The sequence below is a fragment of the Humulus lupulus genome, chromosome 8 (genome assembly GCF_963169125.1).
Source record: "Humulus lupulus chromosome 8, drHumLupu1.1, whole genome shotgun sequence".
Classification (NCBI taxonomy): domain Eukaryota; kingdom Viridiplantae; phylum Streptophyta; class Magnoliopsida; order Rosales; family Cannabaceae; genus Humulus; species Humulus lupulus.
Window position 1 is genome coordinate 16,237,338 of NC_084800.1, and position 24,450 is coordinate 16,261,787.

Here is a 24,450-nt window from a genome sequence, read left to right on the forward strand (position 1 = left end):
GAACTCTTAACCTCAGAGCTAAAATACTGAGGAAGAGGAAAAGTAACTAAAAAAGATATAACCAAATCATTCATATTACATGCCATATAAGTACTTTCGAGTTCATGGTTAAAGTAATATCCGACCTTGATAAGTAACGAGGTCGGAAGCGGATAATTCGAATAAACTATGCATGAATGCATCGAATTTCGAGCCTAAATCCAAACTATGTTTGTATGCATAAATAAACATAAACCGGTTCATCAATAATGTGCAAAATATTTCGAGCCAAGAAATGTAAAGCATGTAAAAAAATTAAATTAGTTAAAGAAATTGTATCAGCCCCATGGGCGTAATTCACAATAATTACATAAGGGGACGCAGCCCCGATGACTGATCTCCCTGAGGTCAGACTCATTGAAGAGGAATCTCCTTGGCCTTCTCAGCGGCACCGGACCCCTCAGGACGAATAGCATGACTATCCTCCTGAGCTCCCTCCGAAACGATACCCGGAGCAGCCTTTTCCTTCTCGAGCTGCTCAGCCTTCTCTTTCTCAAGCCGTTCAGCCTCTTCCTTCTCGAGCCGAGCATTCCATCGTTCGAGGAAGGTCGCCTCGTGGGGACCCAAAAAACTGGTGTCCAGTTCTTCGTTATAGGCCCACATCCGGTACATGGCTGAATCGACTGCCGTTTCCTTCTTTTCTTTGTACTCGGCAGTAAGGCGGGTTTTGATATCCTCCATAAGGTCGAGGGTGACGGCCTTGTCTTCCTCGAGCTTCTTATTGGTCTCCCGAAGCTGGATGTTATCTTTCTTTTGCTCCTCGAGTTCGTTTTTCAGCTTTCCGAGCTCCTTGGCCATTTCCTCACGCTCCTTAACCACTGCCTCGAGCTTAGTATTCGCCGCCTTCAGGTCATCATTCGCTCTAAGGTGGAGGTCCCTCTCCTCTTGGGCGTGGGTCCTGCTCGAATGGATCTCGTTGTTCAGCTCGTAATTGAGCTGGGCAGTGAAAGCAAGAGCCTGAAAAAAGGAAGAAACCATCATTAGCCTCGAGACAGTATGAATGTAAGCAAAGGGAATATAGAAGGATACTTACCGCGGCAGTGTGCTCGATACTCTTCTCGTACAGGACAGTGCGGTCTCGGGTGCCAGTTAGACACTGCCACTGAGGAGCCTCGAAACTGCCGTAGCTCTGGCCGATCCGGGACATTACATCCGAGATCAGCGTAGATCCGTGAGGTCCGGCAGCGTTATCCACCACATACGAATCCATATGGGTGGAGATGGTTAGCTTCTGAGCTCGGGAAGCAGAAGGTCTCTTGGCAAGCTGAGTAGAAGGCGTTTGACCCGCCACAGGAGGTTGGGATTCGACCACGGCAGGGATACCAGTCTGCGAGGCCGGCGCCACCACAGAGACGACGGCCTGCGAGGGTGGCATCGTCGTAGGGGCGTTAGTCTGGCCGGTCGACGCTACAGCAAAGCTCGAAGCCGGCGGGGGAGGAGGAGGCGTTTTCCTAGATCTCTTGGAGCCTTTCCCAGGCTGGCTGGTTTTCAGTCCCCCTGCCCTGGGGCGTTTGCTCCTCTTGGCACCCGCATTGTCAATAAGGGCGTCGAGGTCGGAGTCCATATCGCCTGCACAAGTCGGCACAGTGAGTCAGTAAAAAAGATACAAGTTACTTCAGTATCACGTATAGAGTGGTGGTAGAAAAAACCTAACTGGAACTTTCCCCCGAGCTTGAGCTTGGGGACCATGAAATTCCCCCGTCTTCAGAAGAGGCGGGGGGAGTGCCTTCCCTATAAGTTGGTGATAACGTCGAAAGGTCCCTATAATCATTGGTCCCATACTGCACAGCTATCCCATTCCACACCTCGTCCGTGGTATACATAGTGTCGTATTTCCCGAGCCCACTATCAAACCTATGAACGCAGTCATCTACCCAACTCCATATGTAGAAGTGATATCTATCCTGTGGGCACTAGACTAGTCTATTGGGCCTGTGTTTTAATAAAGTGGGGGACCACATTCGCTAAGTAGGAAGGATTTTACCTCCACCGGAGTCCGAACTCGAGGCTTCCTCATTGGCCTCATTTCCCGACCGCGGACTTCTCGAGCGAATTGGGAGAGACGCTTTCCTTTCTCTCCTCGGAGGAAGGGTGCCTGTGGGCAGTGGCACTTCCTCCCAGCGTTCGTATTTTTTACTGGACCAGTCAGAGGTTGACTGGCCCTGTCCCAACAACCCACAAGCTCGTAGCTTGTCCTCATGTAATAGAAATGAGAGAGACCGCCTGCCGTAGGGGAGTCGGAGCAGGGCCTCTCTGTGCTCCGTCATTGTTTCGTCAGGGGTGGGACGCTGAAAGTTAGCTGAAAGACGAGGTACATTTCAACTAAATATGGATTTTAAGGCTAAAATTCCGAGCTTAAAAATAGAAAGTAACGAGAATACTTACGGATCCGTCTGAACGAACGGTGTCGAGACGGGGACAGACCGTCTGTCCAGAAAAAAGCCTTCTTGAAGTCAGGAGGGTGGTTCGGAAGATCTTCAAAGATCTTTGTCTCTTTGGGGTAGCTCGAAAGATAGTAAAAGCCATCTCCTCCCCGAGCTCGGGAGGGATTACTCTTCAAACAAAAGAGATATAAAATCTCTTGGGGTGAAGGCCCTGTCCACCCCAGCTCGTGGAACAAGGACCTCAGGGCAGACAGCACTCTGTATGAATTGGTGTTGAGTTGGAATGGAGCCAACCCAACGAAATCAATGAAGTCGCTGAAAAAGGACTTCAGGGGCAGCAGAGCTCTTGCCCTTATATGTTCCTGGCTCCAGGCCGCGTATTTTACACTGGAATCGCAACCCCCAGGGGCGGAACAGCTCCGTTCGTGCCTTGTCGGAGTTCGACACTTCAGTGTGTCCAACGAACTAAGGCCATGGAGGGCCAAGATATCAGTTATTTGGTCGGTGGTGGTAACCGAGCTCTGGTAGAATTCGGCTTCAAACATCTCCCTCCTAGGCTGTGAATACGAAGGCTCCGTCATTAAGGAAAACTGGAGTTCCCCTGGGCGGTATGCAACCGTGACTTTTAGCGCTGGGTCGAGGGGAATTGGCCTAGGTCCTGGGTTGGGCTCCGGATAGATGGCTTCCCGAAGGACTTTTCTCTTCTTTTCAATGACCTCGTCTATCTGACGACGATAGTGGGCTCGAATGTCCTCCTGCTCGCGCGCAAGCTCGTATTCTTTTATCCGACGTTGGTTCCTGGCAAAGACCGATTCCGGGCTCGGAGATTTGGGCTCGTAAGGGATTGCTCGTAATGACCCCCACCGTCTTTCCAGATTCTGTGACATCTAACGAGAAAGAAAAAATGGTGAGGGCCATGCATGCAAGGATCACGAGCTCGATGGAATGAGCTCGGATATCTAAGGACAAGAAACTAAGTATTAAGACCCTCACTAAAGAGTCAGAGCGCGTGTTCCACAGGGAAGAAAAAGAACGTGGATGATTTTTTGAAAATCCTGAAATTCAAGGGAAAGAAAGGTGGCGGTTAGCCAGGAAAGGGCATTTTTGGGTTTCGTGTAATTGTCAAGAACAAGGGTTTTTACCCGAAAACTTAGTGTACAAGAAACATAGCCTAAAATTTTCAAAACCCAGAAAGTTGAAACTCCGTTCAAAGGACAAAACTAGGCATAAACCAGAGGCGAACATCCAAAAAACATAAAAGCCTATTGATTCAAAACCTCCTATTGTATCATTCTAGTATACGCAACAAGTACGACATAAAAAAAAAAAGGGCGCTAAAAACAAAAATGGAATACTTACACAGTGATGGTGATTACAGCAAAATCGTCGTTCGGAGAAGAGGTTGCAAGAAAGAACTCACTGACTCAAATAGACCAGAGTTCCTTTGTTTTTTGGGTCGAGAAAACATGCACGGGGCGGAAGCTTCTTAAGAAAGTTTCTGGCTTTCTTGTTTTTTCTTTTCTTTCTGGTTTACGATGAACAAACGTAAAGAAGAAGACGAAGAGGAGAACTTATATATATAGGTGGGAAAACTAAATTGATCAGGAGCGTTGGTTAAAATCCTCAACAGATCGAATGGATGGGAATCGGTGATAAGATGGCGCCGAAAAGTTGTCAGACGAACGATCGTGGGCGTGTTCCCAAGGTACTCAAGTACCTAAAGTGAGCAATACCCATCTGGCACGTGTCCATTTTTAAGAGTGTGACGGTATGGTTCCCAGAAAAAGTAGTTCAAAAGTTTCCTTCTCTTAGGATTCGAACAAATACTTTTGAGGGGGCAAAATGTTATACCCAGATTTCGAGCCAAAGTAAATATGACCTCGAAAGCTGAGTTCGCAATAAATGGTCTCGTGAGGATTAGAGTGATCTAGGATTGTAAGTCGAGCCTGCAAAGTATGATGTATGATCTCGAATGCGGTGATCTCGAAATGATCTCGATCTCGAAAGGTAGCTCTGAGAACACCTTCATCCTCAGGAACTTCGGAGCATGGGTCTTGAGCTCGATGTCCCATCTCGACAGCAACGTTAGCTCGGGGAGATGTCAGTGGCTCGCACAATGACATGAGACCAGAAATGCTGGAGCCTTGAAGATACACTATCACCACCTTGAATATCTACAAGTATTATAACTATGAGATGTAGCCCTCATTAATTGATGTAAATCCCCAAGAATTGTGGGATATTATTTAATACAGTTATACGCCCCCTGATCTTTGGGGGACGTTTCCTTTTATATCTGATTATTGGCATTTAAAGCCATTTAATTTTTATTCACAAAAGAGTAACTACCCAAAATATGTGGGATAGTATTCTGCATCCTTCTCTATAAATAGAGAGGTCACGCACCATTGTAGAGGACCGAAATTCTGATCCTTGAGAGAAAACTCTGGAGAATTCATGCTAAAGAATTGTTCAGAGATAATCTTGAGATTAATAACAGAGACTCGTGGACTAGGCAGATTTAACTGCTGAACCACGTAAAAAACCGTGTGTTTGATTCGTTTGTTTCTTTTGGCCATTGTCTTTAATTGTTTACGTGCTCTCTTCTTTTATCTGTTGACGAAAAGCGGCGTCAACACTATCGATGTGCCATCAAAATGGCATCAAAATACATTTAACAAATAACAACTGACTAAGCCACCCTCGAATCAGCATCAAAATTGCATCGATTATATACAAAATAAAATAAACAATTTATCGATATGCCATCAAAATAGCATTGATTATGCATCAAATATCTTTCAAGTAGATAACATATAAAAGCCATCGACATCGCATCGACATAACATCGAATTAACATTGATGCATCACCATCAAATTAATGTGCTCGAACAACCATCGAAATGGCACCGAAATAGCATCGACATAGCGTCAAAATTAATAGATTTATCAAAATATAACTAAAACCAAGAAAGCATCGAAATACCATCGAACTAGAATCAAAATTGCATCAAAGTCAGCATCGACATATCATCGATATTATACAAAAAAATTTGAAAACCTTGCAAGTATAGAAATGACATCGATATACCATCAATTGTGCATCGATTGACTATCGCCTTCATTTAATGGTCCATCGAAATACTATCGATGGAGCATCGATTGCGCATCGATGAACAACATTTCAATTATTTAAAAATATACATATGCACTGAATGCCATCAATTAAGCATTGAAATGGCATTGATGTGGGATCGAATGAGTATTGACCCACAAAAATTTTGCGGAACTTAAACACAATCTTCCAAAACGATGCACATAGAATCAAACCCATTTAAAGCTACATTTATGCAAAATAAAGATTAAAATCAAACCCATTTCATCGATTTTATACATTACGATTCAATTTTTTTTTAAAAAAAACCATAAAAACCGACTTACAATTGTCGGCGATGGAGAAGAAGGTGGCGACTGTGACGAGGAGAGAAAGAGCTTCGCCTGAGAGAGATAGTGAGAATGTAAAGAGTCTGAGAGGTTGAGAGAAAATTCTACTTTGAGAGAAATGAGAGAGTTTGGCTGGGATGAGAGTTTTTAATGTTATGGGTGTTTTTGTAAAAAAAAAAAAATTAAGAATGACATATGTTTAGGAGAGTAAGTTATGTTGATATTTTTAAAAATTAGCTATGTTATATAGAATATAGTGTAAAAAATTTCAATTAACATTTAAAATACTAATTACCTTATACAATGTCCCCAAAAGTTCGCTTCCAAATTTCATACATGGATGACTCGGAGTTGGAGATTTTAGAGGGCACTCTCTTCGTGTAATAATCACTAGTATTCACAGTAGACGTGCAAAAATCTCCCGAAACGCTATAAGCCCAATCTCGCCTTTTGAGCTAATTGAGTAAAAACGTGATGTTTCATTGTCTGCATTGTAATGAATCCCAGGTGGTCTCTTCACCGCCCCAATTTATGACCATGGGATTTTAATCCTGATCAATGAAGGAATTATTTTATTTTGATTTATATAAAATAATGCCGATCAATCGAAGAATAATAATGTCAAATCTATTGATCGGCAATACTTTACTAAGACAAGCAAAAAACACAATGCATCGCTCAAAACGACAACATTAAATAACCTGAACTAAACAAAAATGACTAAGAGTAAGAGCCATAGAGAGAAACGACGGTAATAGAGCCACAATATTCATTAAATAATGGGAGCTCCAGCAACAAACTCTGTCTTTGCTTAAATGAATTTACACTCAAAGCGATCTAAATCTGAACACATTACAATTATCTTATGTACTCCACGATGTCTTTTCCCTTTTTGTCTCTCATTTTAATAAAAACTTCTAGGTAAAGTACCATGTTTTGTTTACAAATTGTTTTATAATGGAATATCTAATTATGATCCCACACACTTAAAATTATTTGAGAGCGTAGAGTAAAATCTGGGCACTTCTATTTCCTTTTCCTTTAATATTTTGTTTAATGGGAACTATATAACATTTACTTTCATGTATTGAAAAAAGCAAAAACAGAATGCTAGTAATATTACAAAACAGAGTTGCTCTGCTTTAAAACTACCAAAATGCTCTGTCCGTTACAAATACATAAGCTCCTGCACAAATAAAAATTTGCTAATAAATACAAAGATACAATTTTAATATAATCTTATTTAATAAATGAATGGAACACGAATTTAATATTATACAGATATAGAATGAATGAGAAGAGTATTTGCTTACCAAGAGTGGGCATCAAGAGAGACAGGACAGCAATTCCAACAATCTTGAGAGGCAAGCCAGTCTTGATCATGTCTACCATTTCGATATGGCCAGTCGAAAATCCGACGATGTTAGAAGGTGTTCCAGTGGGAAGGAAGTAGGAAAACTGAGCCCCAATGGCTCCGGGAATCATGAAAAGTAAGGGGTGAACATGCATGCTTTTGGCTATCTGAATAAGGATAGGAATTACAAGCGTGGTGGTGGCATTATTGGACATGAACTCAGTGATGAGGCTACTTATGAGGCACACAGCCGGGGCAATGGCCCAGTAAGGAGCTTCCTCCAAAAAGTCCAAGGCTCTAGATAATATATCGGCAAGGCCACTGGTCTTGACACCGTCGGCGATGGCGAAACCAGCTCCTAATAAGAGTATGATATTCCAAGGAAGCTTCTTGCATTTGTTCCAGTCCATTAACTTCTCACCTGGTTGCTTCTTGTTTGGTATTATGAATAACAACGTTGCCATCATTACCTATATATGAGTTAAAACGACACTTTTTAAGTGAATGTTGGCTGCTTAAACGACAGTACATTCTTTAAGAAATTATATACTCACGCTGACAGTTCCATCCCCAGCTCGACCGTTGAAGAGTGCACCCCAACCGGGAATGTCGTCTGTTAATCTTCTTGTCATCCATAAAACTACTAACGTCTGCACAAACTCAATTTTGATTAATATGTAGAAAGCTAAATCACACATAGCCTTTTATTTATTGTTAACATTTGAGCCAATAAAAATTATGAGATGACTTGAAAACGCACCGAAAATACAGCTAACACCACCTTCTCGGCAAAGGACATCGGACCTGTTATATGATTTAATTGAATGTTACAAACTTGGTCTAATGTAATTTAATGAATTTTCTTCCCTTGTTAATTTAATTACATATAACGATATGATACAAATACCAATGACATTAATTTATTTGGCCTTGAGTAGAGGTGACATCGATAGCATTATTAGATAATTCATATGTATATTAATATCAAGCAAAATTAAACTTTACAATATTCATCGCGTCAGACAGAAATAAATACATTTTTTTAATAGATTTTGACCCAAAAAATAATAATAATAAATATAGTTTATGCTTATCCATAGAATATTTGTTATCTAAAGATCATTTTAAGTCAATATATATATATATATATATCTTTTAAAATTAAAAGTAGAAAAAGGATACCCTACCTACTCTAATTTGCCAAGTGGAAAGATAAAATTTGCTGCTTTTAGTCTTACTTACCCAACAGTTGGAGCTCTCTCTTTAAATGGTCTTTGTCCAAATAAGCAGAAAGGGCCTGGCTCGAACCCCTCCGGATGTACAAGCAGCAAAGTATGACCCACAAGGCAAAGAATATCACCAAAGCTAAAGGCAAGGCAAAGAAGGACCACGTGTTGAAACTGATGGGATTTTCTTCCGGGAAATAGCTCTTCCACATCCCAACCAATATAAGATTGACACCTGTACCGGTGAGGGTGCTTATTCCTCCGATGGCGGCAGAGTATATGACTCCGAGAACCACAGCCCGGCAGAACTTGTTGACTAAGGGAGATTGGGCCGAGCCCGACGGGAAGCGCTGGAGGATGCCCGTGGCCACGGGCATCATCAGCAGGGCAGCTGCCACGTTGTGCATCCACATGCTGACGAATGCTGTCGTGCCACATATCCCCAGTAGCAATAGTGGTGGGTTTACCGGGTCTCCACAAAACAGCAGTGTTGTCTGTTCAACTCAATCATAATGCATGTTATCTTCGTGGCCACGTGGCATGATTGAATAATTCACAATGCGTTTTTGTACCATAAAAATGATGACATACGCTTTATGATAATACTAACGACGACAGTGACACCATATGATAGAAAATAAAAATAAAAACTGAAACGTATTTCAAAAGAAAGAGTAGCTGACTTGTCGTCTTTTAACATGTATTACCTGTTTGTTAATTATTGTCGAAAATCACAGTAGAAAGCTAGCTATTCAAAGTCTTTACTTTAATAAAATGTGTAAAATTCTATTTAGATGTAATTTACGGTAAAGAATCAAATGATGAAACTAAAGAGATAGAAAAGTTGAATGAGTTTGGTTACATACGTTGAGGGCTAATCTTCTGTGAATGTTATAGTGCTCAACTGCAAGAGCGAGAATGAAACTGCCGAGAACAAGGGCGATAACATCATCCATGTAAGCATGTGCCACGTCATCGGAGGAGCTGATTCCAAATAGGGGGAAAAGGAAGAGCGGCGCCATTGAGGTGATGGGCATGGGCACCGCCTCTGTCATCCACCAAACGAAGATCCACGCCAGCACCGCCAGCATGTTCCGGCTACTACTGGGGCCATCTAGCTTCACGCACACACATATCACGGCGCACAATAAGGGTCCCAAAAGGATGAACACGTTTTTGGGGGTAAGAATGGATTGGAGACTGAATTGGAAGCTTTCTGCCGGCCGTTGGGTCGGATCAGTACTGACTGGGAGAAGTGGGCTTTTGGGATCATCATCATCATGAAGATGATGATGAAGATGATGATCAACGGTGACTGGGGTACTTGCCATTTTTCACTTAATACCGTGCAATTAGTACAACTGAGGAACTTAACTGGAGTTGGGAGAAGAAAGAAAAAAAAGTTATCTGCTTTTTTTTGTTGTTGTAGTGTCGCCAAGGCCTTAAAGAATAATGGAAAAATAGAGGTTGTAGAGACCGGTACGCTTTTTATTCTCGAATTTGGAAATGAAAAATAGTGGACAATTTCATTTTTTTCTTCACATTCATGATATTTAATATTTTTGGATACTACCCACTAAATGTTACTTATTTGCTCGGGGTCCAACTCTAAGGGCTGCTAAGAAAGGGAAAGGAAAAAAAGAAAAATAAGAGATAAAAACAGAAATAGTCTAATGAAGAAAATAATTTGGTGTAAAACAATATAGTTTGATATAATGTAAGAGGTTTTTTACTAATCATATCGCATGGGCCCAATAGCTTGCCAGAAATCCACCTGTGTCTACCGATAACAGATAACCTCAGCTGAATTACAGTGGATGATGCTGGTCCATTCAAAACAAAATAATAATAATTGTCATTATTATATAATATTGTAATTAATCATGAACACTAAAATATGAGAATAATGGCCTTTAATAACTATGTGGTCTGAAGAGAATGGACATGGTGACTAGTGAAGGCGAAAGCTTATTGGTGTTTTGAGGTTATAGAAGGAGATAACATAGCTGAGTCAGACTCTTAGGATGGATATATCTTTCAAAAAAAAAATCTAAACTCAAATAAAATATAATATTTTGGTATATAATAAAAACTAACATCACAAAATAATAGTAATTTGATAAAAAATAATAATATGAGAGTAAGGGCAATTTGGTCAAAATAATGTTAATTTCATTCAATTTCATAGTATATCAAACATAGTAATAACTATTCCTAATACCATTATGGTTACCATTCTATTTATATTTTGTAACCACCTTAGGATGGACACATATCTTTCAAATTATTATATTTTGTACAAGTGGTATTTCTCAATTCAACCATTTATAGCTATTTTATGAATTATTATATGAATGATGACGACTAGGTTTACATGTAAGCTATATCTAAATAATTTTTAAGAAGGATGACTTATATCATAAATCTTATCTACTTGCCATTTGTAGGATTAAATTTCCCATGTGTCTTTGTTACAACATCTTTTTTTTTTTTGGGTCTGATACAAGTGTAAATGTGGACCTGAATTTTATTGTAAAAAATCAATATAATTTTTTAATGGAACAAATAGATTTCATGAAATTTTGAAAATAATCAGTGTTTATATTGTATGGCATATTGGTTTGATATATAATAATCTACATGGACCGATAAACAAAGGACCTTTTTAAGTTTCAAAGCAAAAACTGAATAATCGTATCTTTTTTAGCTTAATTTATTTTTTATAATATAAACCTTGTACTTTGTTTAAATATTTTAACAAATATTCAAAGATCTAAATCCACAATCTTCCTTTTAATAAATAATGTTAATCAACACATACAACTAAGTTGCTTACAATTTACAAAGACCAAATTGGCCTTACTTTTGCGACAAAATAAAATTTTCCAACTAAGACAAACCCTCCAAGTTTGATGGTCGTACTTATAGCGTAATATTATGTTGAAGAGATTTGTTCCCTCTCTTATAAAAGTTAAAATGAAAAATTAGAGACTTGTAGAGTAATCAAAGGACCAGATGGGGCCCATTCCAAACACATCAACCTATGAGCTGGTTCATGGGCCCATACCCATCTGATCAGTGATGACTCATAATCGAAAGAGAGTGACTGGATTCTAATGTCCACTCAAATCATGGCTTATTTTCCATATATAAAAACTAAAATCAGCCAGGAATGATTTGGGGACGGTGTCTACTGCAAGGTGAAATTATTGAATATGGTTGGCAACAAACAATGAGCTAGCTATGTGTCTTTATTGAATTTGTATGGTATGGGCTTTTGAAATAGGCTAGTACTTTACCTGGTGTTGGAGCTTATGACAAGATACATGGTTACATATGTTTATTTATAGTGTATCCATGTGGGCTTATAGTTGTGCCAATAATATGAAATGAAATAGTAAAAATGGGTTATGTTTTTAATTTATTTTGTACTCTAATCTAGTTTTAATATTTTTTTTGTAAAATAGTTTCTCATAATTTAGAAAGCTAAGTAGAAAATTTAGACAGATAGTCGAGAGATATAAACAGCTGGTCGAAAATTTTAGACAACTGATCGAAAAATTTAGACAACTAGTCAAATTTTAGATTAAGATAATTTTGTAAAAAATTATCAAAAGTAAGCCAGAGTACAAAATCACTAAAAAAAAATTATTTTCACCAATTTTTCTTCATTTAGTTGAATAACTATTCTATTTTCAACATGTTAATTGCTTTATTTAAAATGCCTCAACATGTTCTTAGGTCCTTATATTTTCTGCCACATCTGTTTGAGTTTTCTATTAGGTATTTAAATATAAATATATCAAATTAATAAAATAAAAGTGGTCACAAAACTACATGTTGAAAATAAACTTCTTTTTTGTGGTAGAGGTTGGAAATCACTTGATGACCCATTTGTGGATGGGAGCCACATTGGGAGGAGAGGTCAAATGCCCCCTCAATTTTTTTTATAATTTATATATAAAATTTATTTAAATATAGCTAATTCTAGATAAAATTTAATTTATCCTTCACAAAATTTGAAGTTTACTATATGGCTTTAAATTCTTATATATCTATTAGTTTCTTCTTAAATTTGTAAACATAAATTATGTCCAAAATATGGATGCACGTCTCTCTTTAAAAAAATATATATTATAGTGTACTTTATTAAAATATATATATTGTCTCAACTCAAATTAATGTGCAAATTTGTAAACTTTCAAAATTAATGTACAACTCAATATTTTTTTATTAGTTGATCATTCCTTTACCTTCAACAGAAAAACTAATTGGAAATAAATAAGATTAACAGTCTTTTATCTTATTATTCTTTTCATGTCTACGATATAATAGTGTTCTTTTTTTTAACACATTTGTTTGTTATTTCATTTAGTTTGTTCTTCATATCTTATTTATTTGAAAACTTATTAAAGATAATTGATTCTTTTTAGTTTAAATTTTGCTTTATATTGCGCATTTGATCCTAATTCTAAAAGAGGGAGACAATGTTCTTTCAAATATTCATTTGTATTTTTTTTAAGTCTTGATCTTCCAATTTAGCAATCGTTGCCTAGTTAAGATTGCTTAAAAATTCACTTATAAGTGTACTTGGCTTGATGCTTGTGTTTTTTGTATCAATTAAGCCATTTTGGTTGATAGTCGAGGAGTGTCTTTCAAGTTTGTTGCTATTTTTCTAAGGAAAAGAAAAAGTTTGTTACTATTTTGGCTTTTTCCTTCCTCTAAACAAAAATAATACCAATACCCAAACTCACCTCTTATATGCTAAAACAATTTTAAAATAGGGTTTATATACATTTTAATGTTCAGATGTGTAATTTTGATTAAAAAAAAAAGTGAACATTTAGAAGTGTATTGTGGCATTCATTTCACCAACCATTTTAGAGAAAGAAAAATAATGTGACGTTAATTTTATAAAACGAAGATGATTTTTTTTTTTTTTTGGGAAAGGGTTACAAAACGAAGATTGTGAGTAATTATTTATCAAAGACTCTATACCGTTTTATCATATGTTTACGTTAAATATACTTTTGGCTCTCGTTGTTTTTTATTTATTTATTTGTCTTTTTAGCACTTTAAATTAAAAAAAAAAAAAACAATGCAGGCGCTATATTCGACAATCCATACACGGTCTTTTAATGTGTTATTAATTAGTATAGCTCGAGGGAAATGTTTTTATCTAAAAACAAATAACATTGAAGGAAGCTTCTTCCATTGTACACACAGATTCCGTCCGAGTACAAATTTGCACCAATCAAGCCAAACAAACAAGTTTTGTGATGTATATTCTTCTTCTTCTTCTTCTATACGCTTTAATATTAGTTTTCATGAAGTCAATAAAGATTGGCTTTTTTGATATAAGAGAACAGAGAGAGAGATATCATCAAAACTTGGTCAAGTACAAATATACAATACAATACAGACAGGTAGTACTAAAGATTGGTATGGAGAAGGAAAGTCATAAATTGACAAGTTAAACAAGTAAAATAAAATCTTGAGTCATGAATGATGAAAACTTAGGTAGCTGGCCTGGATTGACACGTAATTATTTATTTAATTAATCTAAATGGATTTACTCATTTCCAAGTATTTTGGTTCTATTTTGGCTCTGTACCGTACAAATAAATGCATCAATTTTCTTTCTTCAGTCAGTTTCGACTGTTTATCAAATTAGTTGGCTTTATTTATAATAATCAATGTAGATATATGCATGCACGCACACTCAATTCAACATTAAAAAAGCTTCATCTATAATATTCTTTTTGTTACAACTTGTTTAAAAAAAATGCAGGATTAGAGTTCATGTTTATCCGATAGTTTAGATTAAAAACAATATTTGGAATACTCCTAAATCACAACAAATGTTTACTAGTGATATTGTTAATTTTAATGACTATTATTAAAGTTCATCAACTGTAGCAAGTCTAGAACAGTTCCCAAAATTACTATTCCAATTATTACTTCCTAAATCTTCATTATAGTTTTTCTTTAAAAAAAATAAAATAAAATTAGCTTGAGATTATATTCAAATAGACAAATTGCAAGTAAAAATATTAATTTCATCAACTGTAGTAAGTCTAAAAAAGTTCCCAAAAAAATTACTAATCCGATGATTGCTACCCAAACCAACTCCTCATCGTCAGCTCTATATTGCACCATGCATATTTAATATTTAATTCAGTAGTTTGTTAAATGTAGAAAATATATGGCAATTAGTTTGTTAGGTACATCCAAATTTAAGTGGTCACTCTGTTCTGTTGTTAAACAGAGCTATTCTGTTCTTTCATTATGAATGAATAGTAATAATTTTCTCTCTCTCTCTTTTCACTCTGTTTTCTTTCTTTGGACTGAAAGTTTGGCGAATTTAGATACGATCCTCTATTTCGATATTTGATTATATATTGTTGTTATCAGCTCTTAATAAAACCTGGTTCAATATATTTTTTCCTTCTATTTTATTTCTTTTATTGGTTGATCAAATTGGATAACTAATTTTTGTTAGTTCTATTATTTCAGTTAGTTTCGCTATAGGCTAATCGAGCCATTGTATTATATATATATATATATATAAGATCATCTTGTAAATCATTGTATTAGGATTTAAGAGAAGGTTTATGAGAGAATTTTGTCTGGTGAGGTTTTGAAATACTTGTAATAAATGAGATTTGAGATTGAGAGTTGAGAGCAGAATTGAGAAGCTAAAGGCAAGAAGAAAAAGCTGTTTTCAAGGGTGTTTCCTAAGTGCTCTTCATCAATCTGGTCACTGTACAAGGGAGATTGATCACCATTGTTAAATTCAAGCTATCTTGATCACAAACTCTGTAATATTGCCATTTGTCATAGTGAAAGGAGAATTCTCAAGAGGAGTAGCTTCATTAAGGGAGTGAACCTCAATAAACATTGTGTTCTTTTAATTTCTGTCATTTACTTTTTATATTCTTGGTTTTGTTCTCTGGTTTGTGATTAATTGTGCAGAGAAGTTTATATGCAAAGTTGAGGTTGTTGTTGTTGTTCAAACACAACATATATAGAGGAACGTATCAGAAGAAAAGGCAGATTGACTCCATCAATTCTCTGAACTCAGCATATTCTAACCAAGGAATACAAGGTTGTGTCCAAATATCAACTTGTGAACCATTGCCAATCACAGTACTACTAGCTCCTTTCTTGGTGATACTTCTAGCACCTAGAATTCCTTTCCAGATCAAGGATTCCTTATAACTATTCTCCACCGATCAAAAGGAGGAACGAGCACAGTATTTTTGCATGAAAGGCTTACAAAAATTTGTCTCCTTTGTAGCCACAATCCCCGCTGATTTTGCCAAGAGCGTCTTATTAATATCTTCTTGCATGTGCTCAAGGACTGCTTCTTGACGCGTACAGTATGGCTTACCGAACAGTTGGCTGCTAGAAGTGACAGGATCATGGTGAACTGTCTAGCACAATTTCTCAAGCAAAGTCTGAAGGAGTGGAGAGATATCAGTTTCTCATTTATACTGCTTGCCTTGCCATTTGGGATGCTAACTGGAAAACAAAGATATACATGTTTATAGTTTGGGGGAAAATTTGAATGCTGAAGATCTGATGCCTTGTCGTTTAAGTAGCTGCTTTGTCGTTTTGAAACAAATCAAAGGTCTTCACGATTGTGTCATTCAAGAATAATGAGGCAGGGATTGCAGCAGCGGCATTCAGTAAAGACGATAGCCCAATGGAGTTCGTTTCATCGGCTCTAGAAGGTGAGATTGAATTGGTATTGTGTTTGTGATGGGCTTCTGAGAAGGGGTGGTCAAGCATATATCTACTCGCGGATTCTTTGCCATTCAAATTAAAAGCTATGGAGTTTTTCTATGAAAGTCTTAGAGCTTTGTAATAAATTTAGCCTATGTAGTTTTAATCTCATTAATCGGGAAGACAATAACACAAGAGATGGCTTGGCGAAGAGTGCTGGAGTTTCTAGCCATACACCTGATATGTTCTAGAGGAAGTGACCCTCCTGTGGTTTCCATCATCTTTATTTGATTAATGAAAGTCTCATTTCACTATTTCAAAAAGAAAAAAGAAGTCGTTTCTAATACTCTTAGTTTACCTTCCAATCAAGGTTTAAAAAAGCGTTTTTTAGGCGCACATCAATTTGAGGCGGAAAAAAATTCACAGGCAGAAGTGAGTCATTGTGTTGAGGCAACTTAGGGAAAAAAAAAAAAAAGAGGTGTACTTGGCTTGTATTTTCGTAATGGGCTTTTTTATGCCCAAAATTAAATTAAAACATAAATGATTTGAAATAGGCCCAATAAAACTTCAAACAAATTAAATTAGATTTAAATAGGCCCAATGAAACTTAAGACCAATAAGGTTAGAAACCCTACTCACTCACTCAGCCATTCTCCTCTCCTTTCTCTCGTTCTCCTCTACTCTCCCTCTCGTTCTTCTCCTTTGCCAAACGTGCTTTTGAACTAGAGAAATGAAGAAGAAAAAAAACCCCAAAAACTGCTTTTACTACTAAAGTTTGTTCTAGGATAGTAGGATCTAGGAATCCAGTTCTGGAAACAAAAGTTAACTTTATTTTAGAAATTTAGACAATTTATGAGATATTTATGTTTGACTTTTATGATACATTTCATGGTATGTTTGAGCTTTATGATACATTTTAGAGTAGATAACCATTTGGTACCCTCTATTTTATTGAAATACAAATTTGGTACCCTCTATTTTCAATAATGCTCATCTAGTACCTTGTAATTTGAAACCGTCCATACTTGGTACCCTGGACCCAAATTTTATCAATATGATCAAATTGTTATCATTTATATGTATTTAAGTAATTAAATTTAAATTTGAAACTCATATAATTGAGGCAGTTTGGTTATATTGATAAAAATTTATTGATCAAATTTGAGTCAAGGGTACCAAATATGTTCGATTTCAAATTTCAGGGTACCAAGTTTGTATTTTGATAAAATATAGGGTACCTAATGAGTACTTACCCAAAGTGGCTGAGCAATATGTAGTGTTTGATGATTATTGCAAACAACTAATGAAACTGATACCAGACAGCACTGTCATTATTAAAAGCAATATGGTGGCTGATAAGAAAGTGTTTGAGAGGGTCTACATATGCTTTAAAGCATGTAAATATGGTTTTAAGTCTTGTAGGCCTTTGGTTGGCTTGGATGGATGTTTTTTAAAGGGGTATTGCAAAGGGATACTACTTGCAGTTATTGGTATTGATGCTGAGAACTCTATGTTCCCAGTTGCTTATGCAATATGTGAAAAGGAAAACACCAAAACATGGACGTGGTTTCTAACTCTACTGAAGGAGGATTTTTGTGAGGTAGATCATAGAAATTTTACAATGATCAATGATAGGCAGAAAGGCTTATCAAATGCCTTATCCACTCTCTTTGAAGGTGCAGAGATCAGATTCTGCGTGAGGCATTTACATTCTAACTTCAAGGAGTTCCCCAGTCTATTGCTAAAACAAAAATTATGGGCATGTGCGCGAGCATCAACACCTGAAGAATTCAAGAGAAAGATGGTTGAACTGAAGGGTGTTAATGAGAAGGCCTTTGATTGGCTAATGAAGAAAAGTCCATCTGAATGGTCCAAAAGTCATTTCAAGACCGATGTTAAATGTAATGCCCCGAATTCTCCGATGTATTTAGCGGCGTGAACAGTAGGCCGGGAGGGCCGTACTTGCTTAATTATGTTATTAGTTGATAAAATGCATGTATGTATTGATTATATTATGATATGATGTGAAATGCATGCATGTGAGTCCATATTTGTTTATACAGGGGTGTGATAGTAATTTGGCCCGTTGAGGGTAAATTGATTAATTGTACGCATGTTGGTGATATAAATTGAGACCACATTATGATGTGGGTTTGTTCGAGCCATGTGGCATGAGACGATCAAGGAAATGTTAAATGTCGGTTTGGTCATAACAGGCTTAAGCTCGGGGCTCGGGGTGAGTCTCGGGGTGTTTTAATGATTAGAGTGTTACCGGGCATTAAAGGGTAACGGGATGTGAAATATTGGTGTTTGAGAATTTTGAGATTAGCGGGAATTGGGAAGTGTTAATTATCATTAACGGTGTAGGTGGAAAATGTCAAAAATGCCCTTGAGTTGACTTTAGGAGCTTTATTATACCTAGGGGTATAATGGTCATTTGTGTTGAGGATATATATAATGTATGGATGGCTGGGAAAACAGAGTTTGCTTCATCTTCTCCTTCCCGTACAATCTTCTCCATAGTTCTCTTCTTTGGAATTTTGAGCTTAAGTGTGGAGCTAAGCTAGGAAATCAAGGGGCTAAGGTTGTGGTTTTGGTTCAGCCATTGGAGAGGGTTCTATACTAAGTTTAAGGTAAGCTTTGATCCTTATTCTTACTGGTTTTGCTCTGTTTTCAATCATGGTTTTCAGCTCTTGAGTTAGGTGTAGAAAATTGGAATTAAAGGGAGTTCTTGAGGTGTTTTCCTTGGGTTATGATGAGGGAGAGTTTTGAGTGTTGTTTAGGGGTGTTAATGGGTGTTTGAGAGAGGTTTGGGTGGTGTCTAGGTTGGGTTTGAAGGGTTGGTTCTAAGTGAAATCGTAGAGGAAGAAAACAGGGGTTTTGGCTGAAATGGGCGTTGCGCCGCGGCATGGCCAGGGTGTGCCGCGGCCCTTGGGAGCTGCTGGGTTTAGCCGCCTCTGTTTGAGGGGCGGGCCGCGGCATGGCCAAGGAGGGCCGCGGCCCTTAAGGCATTTTTGGCCAAAGAGAGTGTTTTGGCTCGGGGGTGCAAGCCTAAGGCCTCGGGATTGAACCTACTACCCGGTTGAGTAGTGTTTGAGGTCCCGGAGGTTAGGTTTTGGTTTGGGAACCTTTTATTATTCATTTTATTGATGGAATCCCATGATTTGGTTATGACCAGGTAACCGCTAAAGGACCAAAAGGTTGATCGTTCTCAGGGTCATTCTTTTATTTATTCTTGCTCGGACCAGAGGTAAGAAAACTGCACCCCAAGTGTGACATGCGTGGATATTCCTGAGGCATGTTGAATGTGAGAATATGGACATGGATTATATATGGAATGCTTAGCATATGTTGCTCATTTGTGCATGGCACTGACTTATTAGTCAGGTTTGACAAGAGTGCTAGTATCACTGTGAAGCTGTGACTTATTAGTCAGGTTCGGCAGTGGTATTGGGCATTGGTCACGATGAGCTGACTTATTAGTCAGGACGGCTTTGGCGTGTGTCACGCAAGTCAGTAAGATTGGATCTAATCGATTATTAGCATTGAATGACTCAAGAAGCATTAATGCCTGACCGACCCTGAGGGTCGATGAACAAACAGAGCTTGGAGGCTAGTGGCTTACTCAGCAGCCACTCTCCCGCTAAAATCATGTGATGATTCATTTGCTTGTTGAAAGCTTTATGTTCAGTGTGATTATAACGATAATCATTTGATAATGTTTATGTAAAGTGTTATGTTTTCTTGCTGGGCCTTGGCTCATGGGTGCTATGTGGTGCAGGTAAAGGGAAAGAAAAGCTCACATAGCCTTGAGTGGAGAGCTGATGTGATGGTGTGTACATATGCAGCCGCTTGACTGCCACGGTCAGGGTGTTCTCAGAGGAACTAGAGGGTTTACCCTATTTTTGCCGCTTAGGTCGGCGGGGTTGTAAATTTAAAACTGTAATGACCATTTTGTACTGAGAACCACTTGTAAATGTTTTGTTTAGCTCTGCAGAGCAGTTTGTAATAAAAATCTCCATTTCCTTTTCATTGGTTTTATGCCTTAACCCGTTAATTACACCTAGAGCACGTTTTTGACCAAAGGACTCAGGCAATGAGTCAAATTTCCGGTCCATCGTTCACCGTAACTGTTCTGGGGTAGCCAGGGCGTTACATTAAATGTGACATGCTATTGAACAACCTCTGTGAAAGCTTCAACGCTACAATATTGGATGCAAGAGAGAAGCCCATTATCACTTTGCTTGAGAAAATTAGGTATTGGTTGATGAATAGGTACTATGTAAAACGAGATAGTGTAAGAAAATGGGTACAGCCTGTGGGGAAAAGGATCTTGAAAGTGATAGAGAAGAATAAATTAGTTGCCAGGCATTGTCAATGCACCAGGGTTGATGCTCATAGGTTCCAGGTTCAGTATAAAGACTTCAAGTGTTTTTCTATGAATCTGGTTGAGAAGGTCTACACTTGCAGACTTTTCCAACTCTCTGGGATACCATGTAGGCATGCCTTATCTGCCATATGGAGTGGTAATCTCAATATCATGGACTTCGTTAATGTTGCTTATAAGAAGGACACCCTTTTGGCTCAATACATTGGCATCATAGAACCAATGCCCTCACTTGATAAATGGCCAGATGTAGGCCAAAATCCCATATACCCACCATCAGAAACGGTGTTGCCTGGGAGGCCAAAAAAATCTCGAAGGAGGGAAATAGATGAGCCTCCATCAGCCACTGCAACTAAAGCAAGTAGGGTAGGACAGCCTAACCATTGTATCAATTGTGGGTCAGTAGGGCATTCGAAGGATTCTTGTAAGAATCCAGCAAAGGATCAGATATAAATGTTTAAATATGTTAAAATATGGTGAAATCTGATTTATAGGTTAAGTTGGTATGAAATGATTGCTTGTAATTTGGTTCAGTAATCAGGTATGCAATCTGAAATATGGTATCTTACTGCTTCTAATTGCTACAGTTGTAGCAATCTATTGCAGCAAAATAGAAGGGCTACTAATGTTATTACCTTTCATACTCATGCAGAATGTTAAAGGAAAAAGAATGGGAAGGCCACCAAAGACAAATCCAACCCCATCAACTGTGAAAAGAAACATTAGAAGAGCTAAGCAACAGGCAAGGGAGGCTGCACAAGGTGGTTCAACCTCCCAAACCCAACCACAACAAACCAAATGGCCAATTTTTTTTGTAATCAACATCTATTTTATGCAATAGCCTAATTTTTTGTATCTGTTTATTTTATGTAATCTGGTTTAGGCAATAGCCTTTTTACTGAACTATAACAGATGACATATGTTATTAGGTCACTCCTCTATACTTTCTGGTTTGTAACAAAAAACATCATGTTTTGTTCAAGAGGAAGCTAATATATATTGCATTATTTTTCTTGCAAAAAATCTTTGTTTAACATTACAGGAGGTTGTTGAACATCATTAAGAAATAGTACGGATGCACTTCTTTTCTTTGACAATTCCATTGAGAAATAAGAAAACCAATTTGTAAAATAAATAACACTTTAGTTTTTATCTAGTGCACCAAATATAAAGACTAACAAGATTCACCAAATTGCATTCATTCAAAACTAACATAATTACAATACAGAGGCCAATAAGGATACCTCAAATGTTTACATTTTACAAACCAAACACCAACACTACTTTAGGATCCATAATATAACTAAAACAATTACAATACAAATTAATTTTTCCCAACTAATAATAAAAGTTATCCCATTATTACAATGAGCACAAACATTACAAGCAACATCATTTTTAACATGTATTCCATCCTCTGCCTCGAACCTTCTCACCCATCCTGGAATCATACCTCTTCGAGATGATGAAGACTCTAAATTGACCCACCGAAAGAAATCACAACCCCCATCAGACTGTAAGATTGTTAAGAACAAAAAAAAATGAAAGAGAACTATAACAACAACCTCCGAAAAATAGGTTTAGACATATGACTTGTAATCTAAATTTGGTTTTGGTCTTAATGATGCAATCTAGTTTTACATTTCAGTATGTTATTTTGCTTCATATTGCTACAATTGCAGCAATATATGCAACAGTTAAAAAAAACAGAAAGCAAAAAGCACCAATCTATTGCAACACGCAATAAAAAACAAAAAATTGAATCTTACTTTCACTTTGAAGCAAGTTCTGAACCTTCTCCCAAGATTCCGCTTGATTCACGAAGTCCTCACGACTGATTGCAATCCACAATTGCAGCTCGCACAATCAAACTCATCCATATTCCTTCCTCGATTGTCCACACCCGAAGAAGATGAAAATGAACCTTTTCTACCATTTAAAATGCCACAGACCCTCGACCGATGGTTTCTTCCAAGTGCTTTAATTCGACAGCAATGGCTTCTTAAGCCACGTTCGAATGGTTTTTCAGGGCTTTTTGTTCTTCCTCATCTAATGTGAAGGGGAAGGTTTAAAAGGAAAGCTCTTATTTATTTATTTTCATTTGTTTTAGGAAATAGTTTTAATTTCATTATTTTTGGAAATAGATTTAAATAAAGGTTCTGGATAATCTAATGCGTACACATGTACATCCAGATGCCACCAACGGAGGAAACCAAACGGAATAACACTTTTTGGTACTATGGGTACTATTGACACTAAAAATAAACATTGGGTCTATGCTGCGTACAAAACTCAAACTTTGGGTACTTTTGCCACTATTATCCCAAATAGTTATATATTATAAAACTATAATTCATTCTATTATATATATATATATTATTTAAAAAAATAGTGAACCATTTTTATTAAAATTATAGACAATGCTTACAACTTTAAAACTAAGCAAACGTGTATTACATGTTGCTTCTCTCTAGTATATTATAAAAGTTTGAGATTTTGTTTTCTATATTATTTTCTCTCATATTTTTTCTTTTCAGTAAAATCTAAATTTCAAATAAAACCTTAAAGAGAAAGAGAGAAAAATCAAGACAAATCAAAAATATACTTCATTTCATTATTGAAGAAAACAATAACATTCTCTCAACATTTACAATCTTTGTTATGAAATGACAAACCAAACCATTGTATCAAAATTACTCTATTGTTTACATATGAAATTATTCACAAAAACAAACTCAACTGGACAAATGTATTAATTAAACACAAGAAACATAAATAATTGATTTATATTATACTATTTTTAAAAAACTGCAAAAATAAAATATCATTCATTAAACCATTATTTCACATAAATTTTAAAATAAGTAGATAAATAAGCCAATAACTTACATTTACAATTTTGTCGTAAAAGATAATAAAGGGAAATTTCATGCTATATGCATAATAACTTAATAAAAAAATTTAATATGCCAACATAAGTTAATATGACAATTTCAATTTTTTAGACAAAAATACCCCTAGCATTTAAATACCAATTTTCTCTCTCAATCCAAACTTTTTCTCTCTAACATCTCTCATCTCTCACTCTCTCACTCTCTCTAACATTCTGATCTTGTAGATCTCGAAAAAATACCAAAATTTAAAAAAAAATCATCTGAAACTGATATTTGAGTGAAAAAATATGAACATCCAAAGTTTTCATCAAATTTGAGTGCAGAGCATCGATTTTGCATCGAAATTGCATCGAAAAAGCATCATTTTAGACAAAAATCAAGTTTTCATGATTGCATCGAAACATCATCGATGCACCATCGATTTTGCATCGAAACATCATCAATTTGATATCGAAACACCATCGATTTTGCATCGAAAAATCATCGTTTTGGCCAAAAAAACAAGTTTTCATGATTGCATCACAAGAGCATCGAAACATCATTGATTTTGCATCAAAATTGCATCAAAACACCATAAAAAAAAGCATCTAAACTGCATCAAAACGATGCTTTTTCGATGCAAAATTTATGCAATTTCGATGCTCTTGCGATGCAATCATGAAACTTGATTTTTGGCAAAAACAATGTTTTTTTGATGCAAAATCGAACAATCATGAAAACTTGATTTTTGGCCAAAACGATGCTTTTTCGATGCAAAATCGATGGTGTTTCAATGCTCTTGCGATGCAATCATTGTTGCGAAATTTCTACTGTGCAAGTATACGCAATCAAACAAACAAGTAATAGTAGTGAAAGTACAGGATCGTTCCATCAGAGAATTTATCTACTAATTACCAAAAGCAAACTTTTATTTCTATTTGACTAATAAAAGTTTAGTGACAAATTAACAACTAACAATAAGCTAGAAGAGCAAAATTTAATATAAAAGAAATAT

At 36.8% G+C, this 24,450-nt stretch overlaps 3 protein-coding genes across 4 annotated transcripts; 1 reads left to right on the forward strand and 2 right to left on the reverse strand.

The window, feature by feature from the left end:
* Positions 1-275: 275 nt before the first annotated feature.
* On the reverse strand, positions 276-6,615 carry LOC133794798 (uncharacterized). Of its 2 annotated transcripts, XM_062232209.1 has the most exons (4): positions 6,163-6,615; positions 5,865-5,921; positions 1,073-1,608; positions 276-996 (listed from the first exon to the last, which is right to left on the reverse strand). In XM_062232209.1, exons 3-4 carry the CDS (start codon positions 1,601-1,603, stop codon positions 394-396), a joined length of 1,134 nt encoding a protein of 377 aa, XP_062088193.1. In that variant the 5' UTR covers positions 1,604-1,608; positions 5,865-5,921; positions 6,163-6,615; the 3' UTR covers positions 276-393. The 2 variants fall into 2 exon arrangements, with proteins under 2 accessions (XP_062088193.1, XP_062088192.1); XM_062232208.1 differs by lacking the exons at positions 5,865-5,921; positions 6,163-6,615 and adding an exon at positions 1,694-3,323.
* Positions 6,616-6,872: 257 nt separating this feature from the next.
* Positions 6,873-9,963, reverse strand: LOC133794797 (tonoplast dicarboxylate transporter). Its single transcript, XM_062232207.1, has 6 exons — positions 9,314-9,963; positions 8,464-8,941; positions 7,982-8,025; positions 7,776-7,871; positions 7,181-7,691; positions 6,873-7,053 (listed from the first exon to the last, which is right to left on the reverse strand). The coding sequence occupies exons 1-6, from the start codon at positions 9,776-9,778 to the stop codon at positions 7,016-7,018; spliced, it is 1,632 nt and encodes a 543-aa protein (XP_062088191.1). The 5' UTR covers positions 9,779-9,963; the 3' UTR covers positions 6,873-7,015.
* Positions 9,964-20,343: 10,380 nt separating this feature from the next.
* On the forward strand, positions 20,344-21,471 carry LOC133795074 (uncharacterized). The gene is made up of 4 exons (XM_062232524.1): positions 20,344-20,960; positions 21,097-21,103; positions 21,215-21,323; positions 21,446-21,471. The coding sequence occupies exons 1-4, from the start codon at positions 20,344-20,346 to the stop codon at positions 21,469-21,471; spliced, it is 759 nt and encodes a 252-aa protein (XP_062088508.1).
* Positions 21,472-24,450: the final 2,979 nt, after the last annotated feature.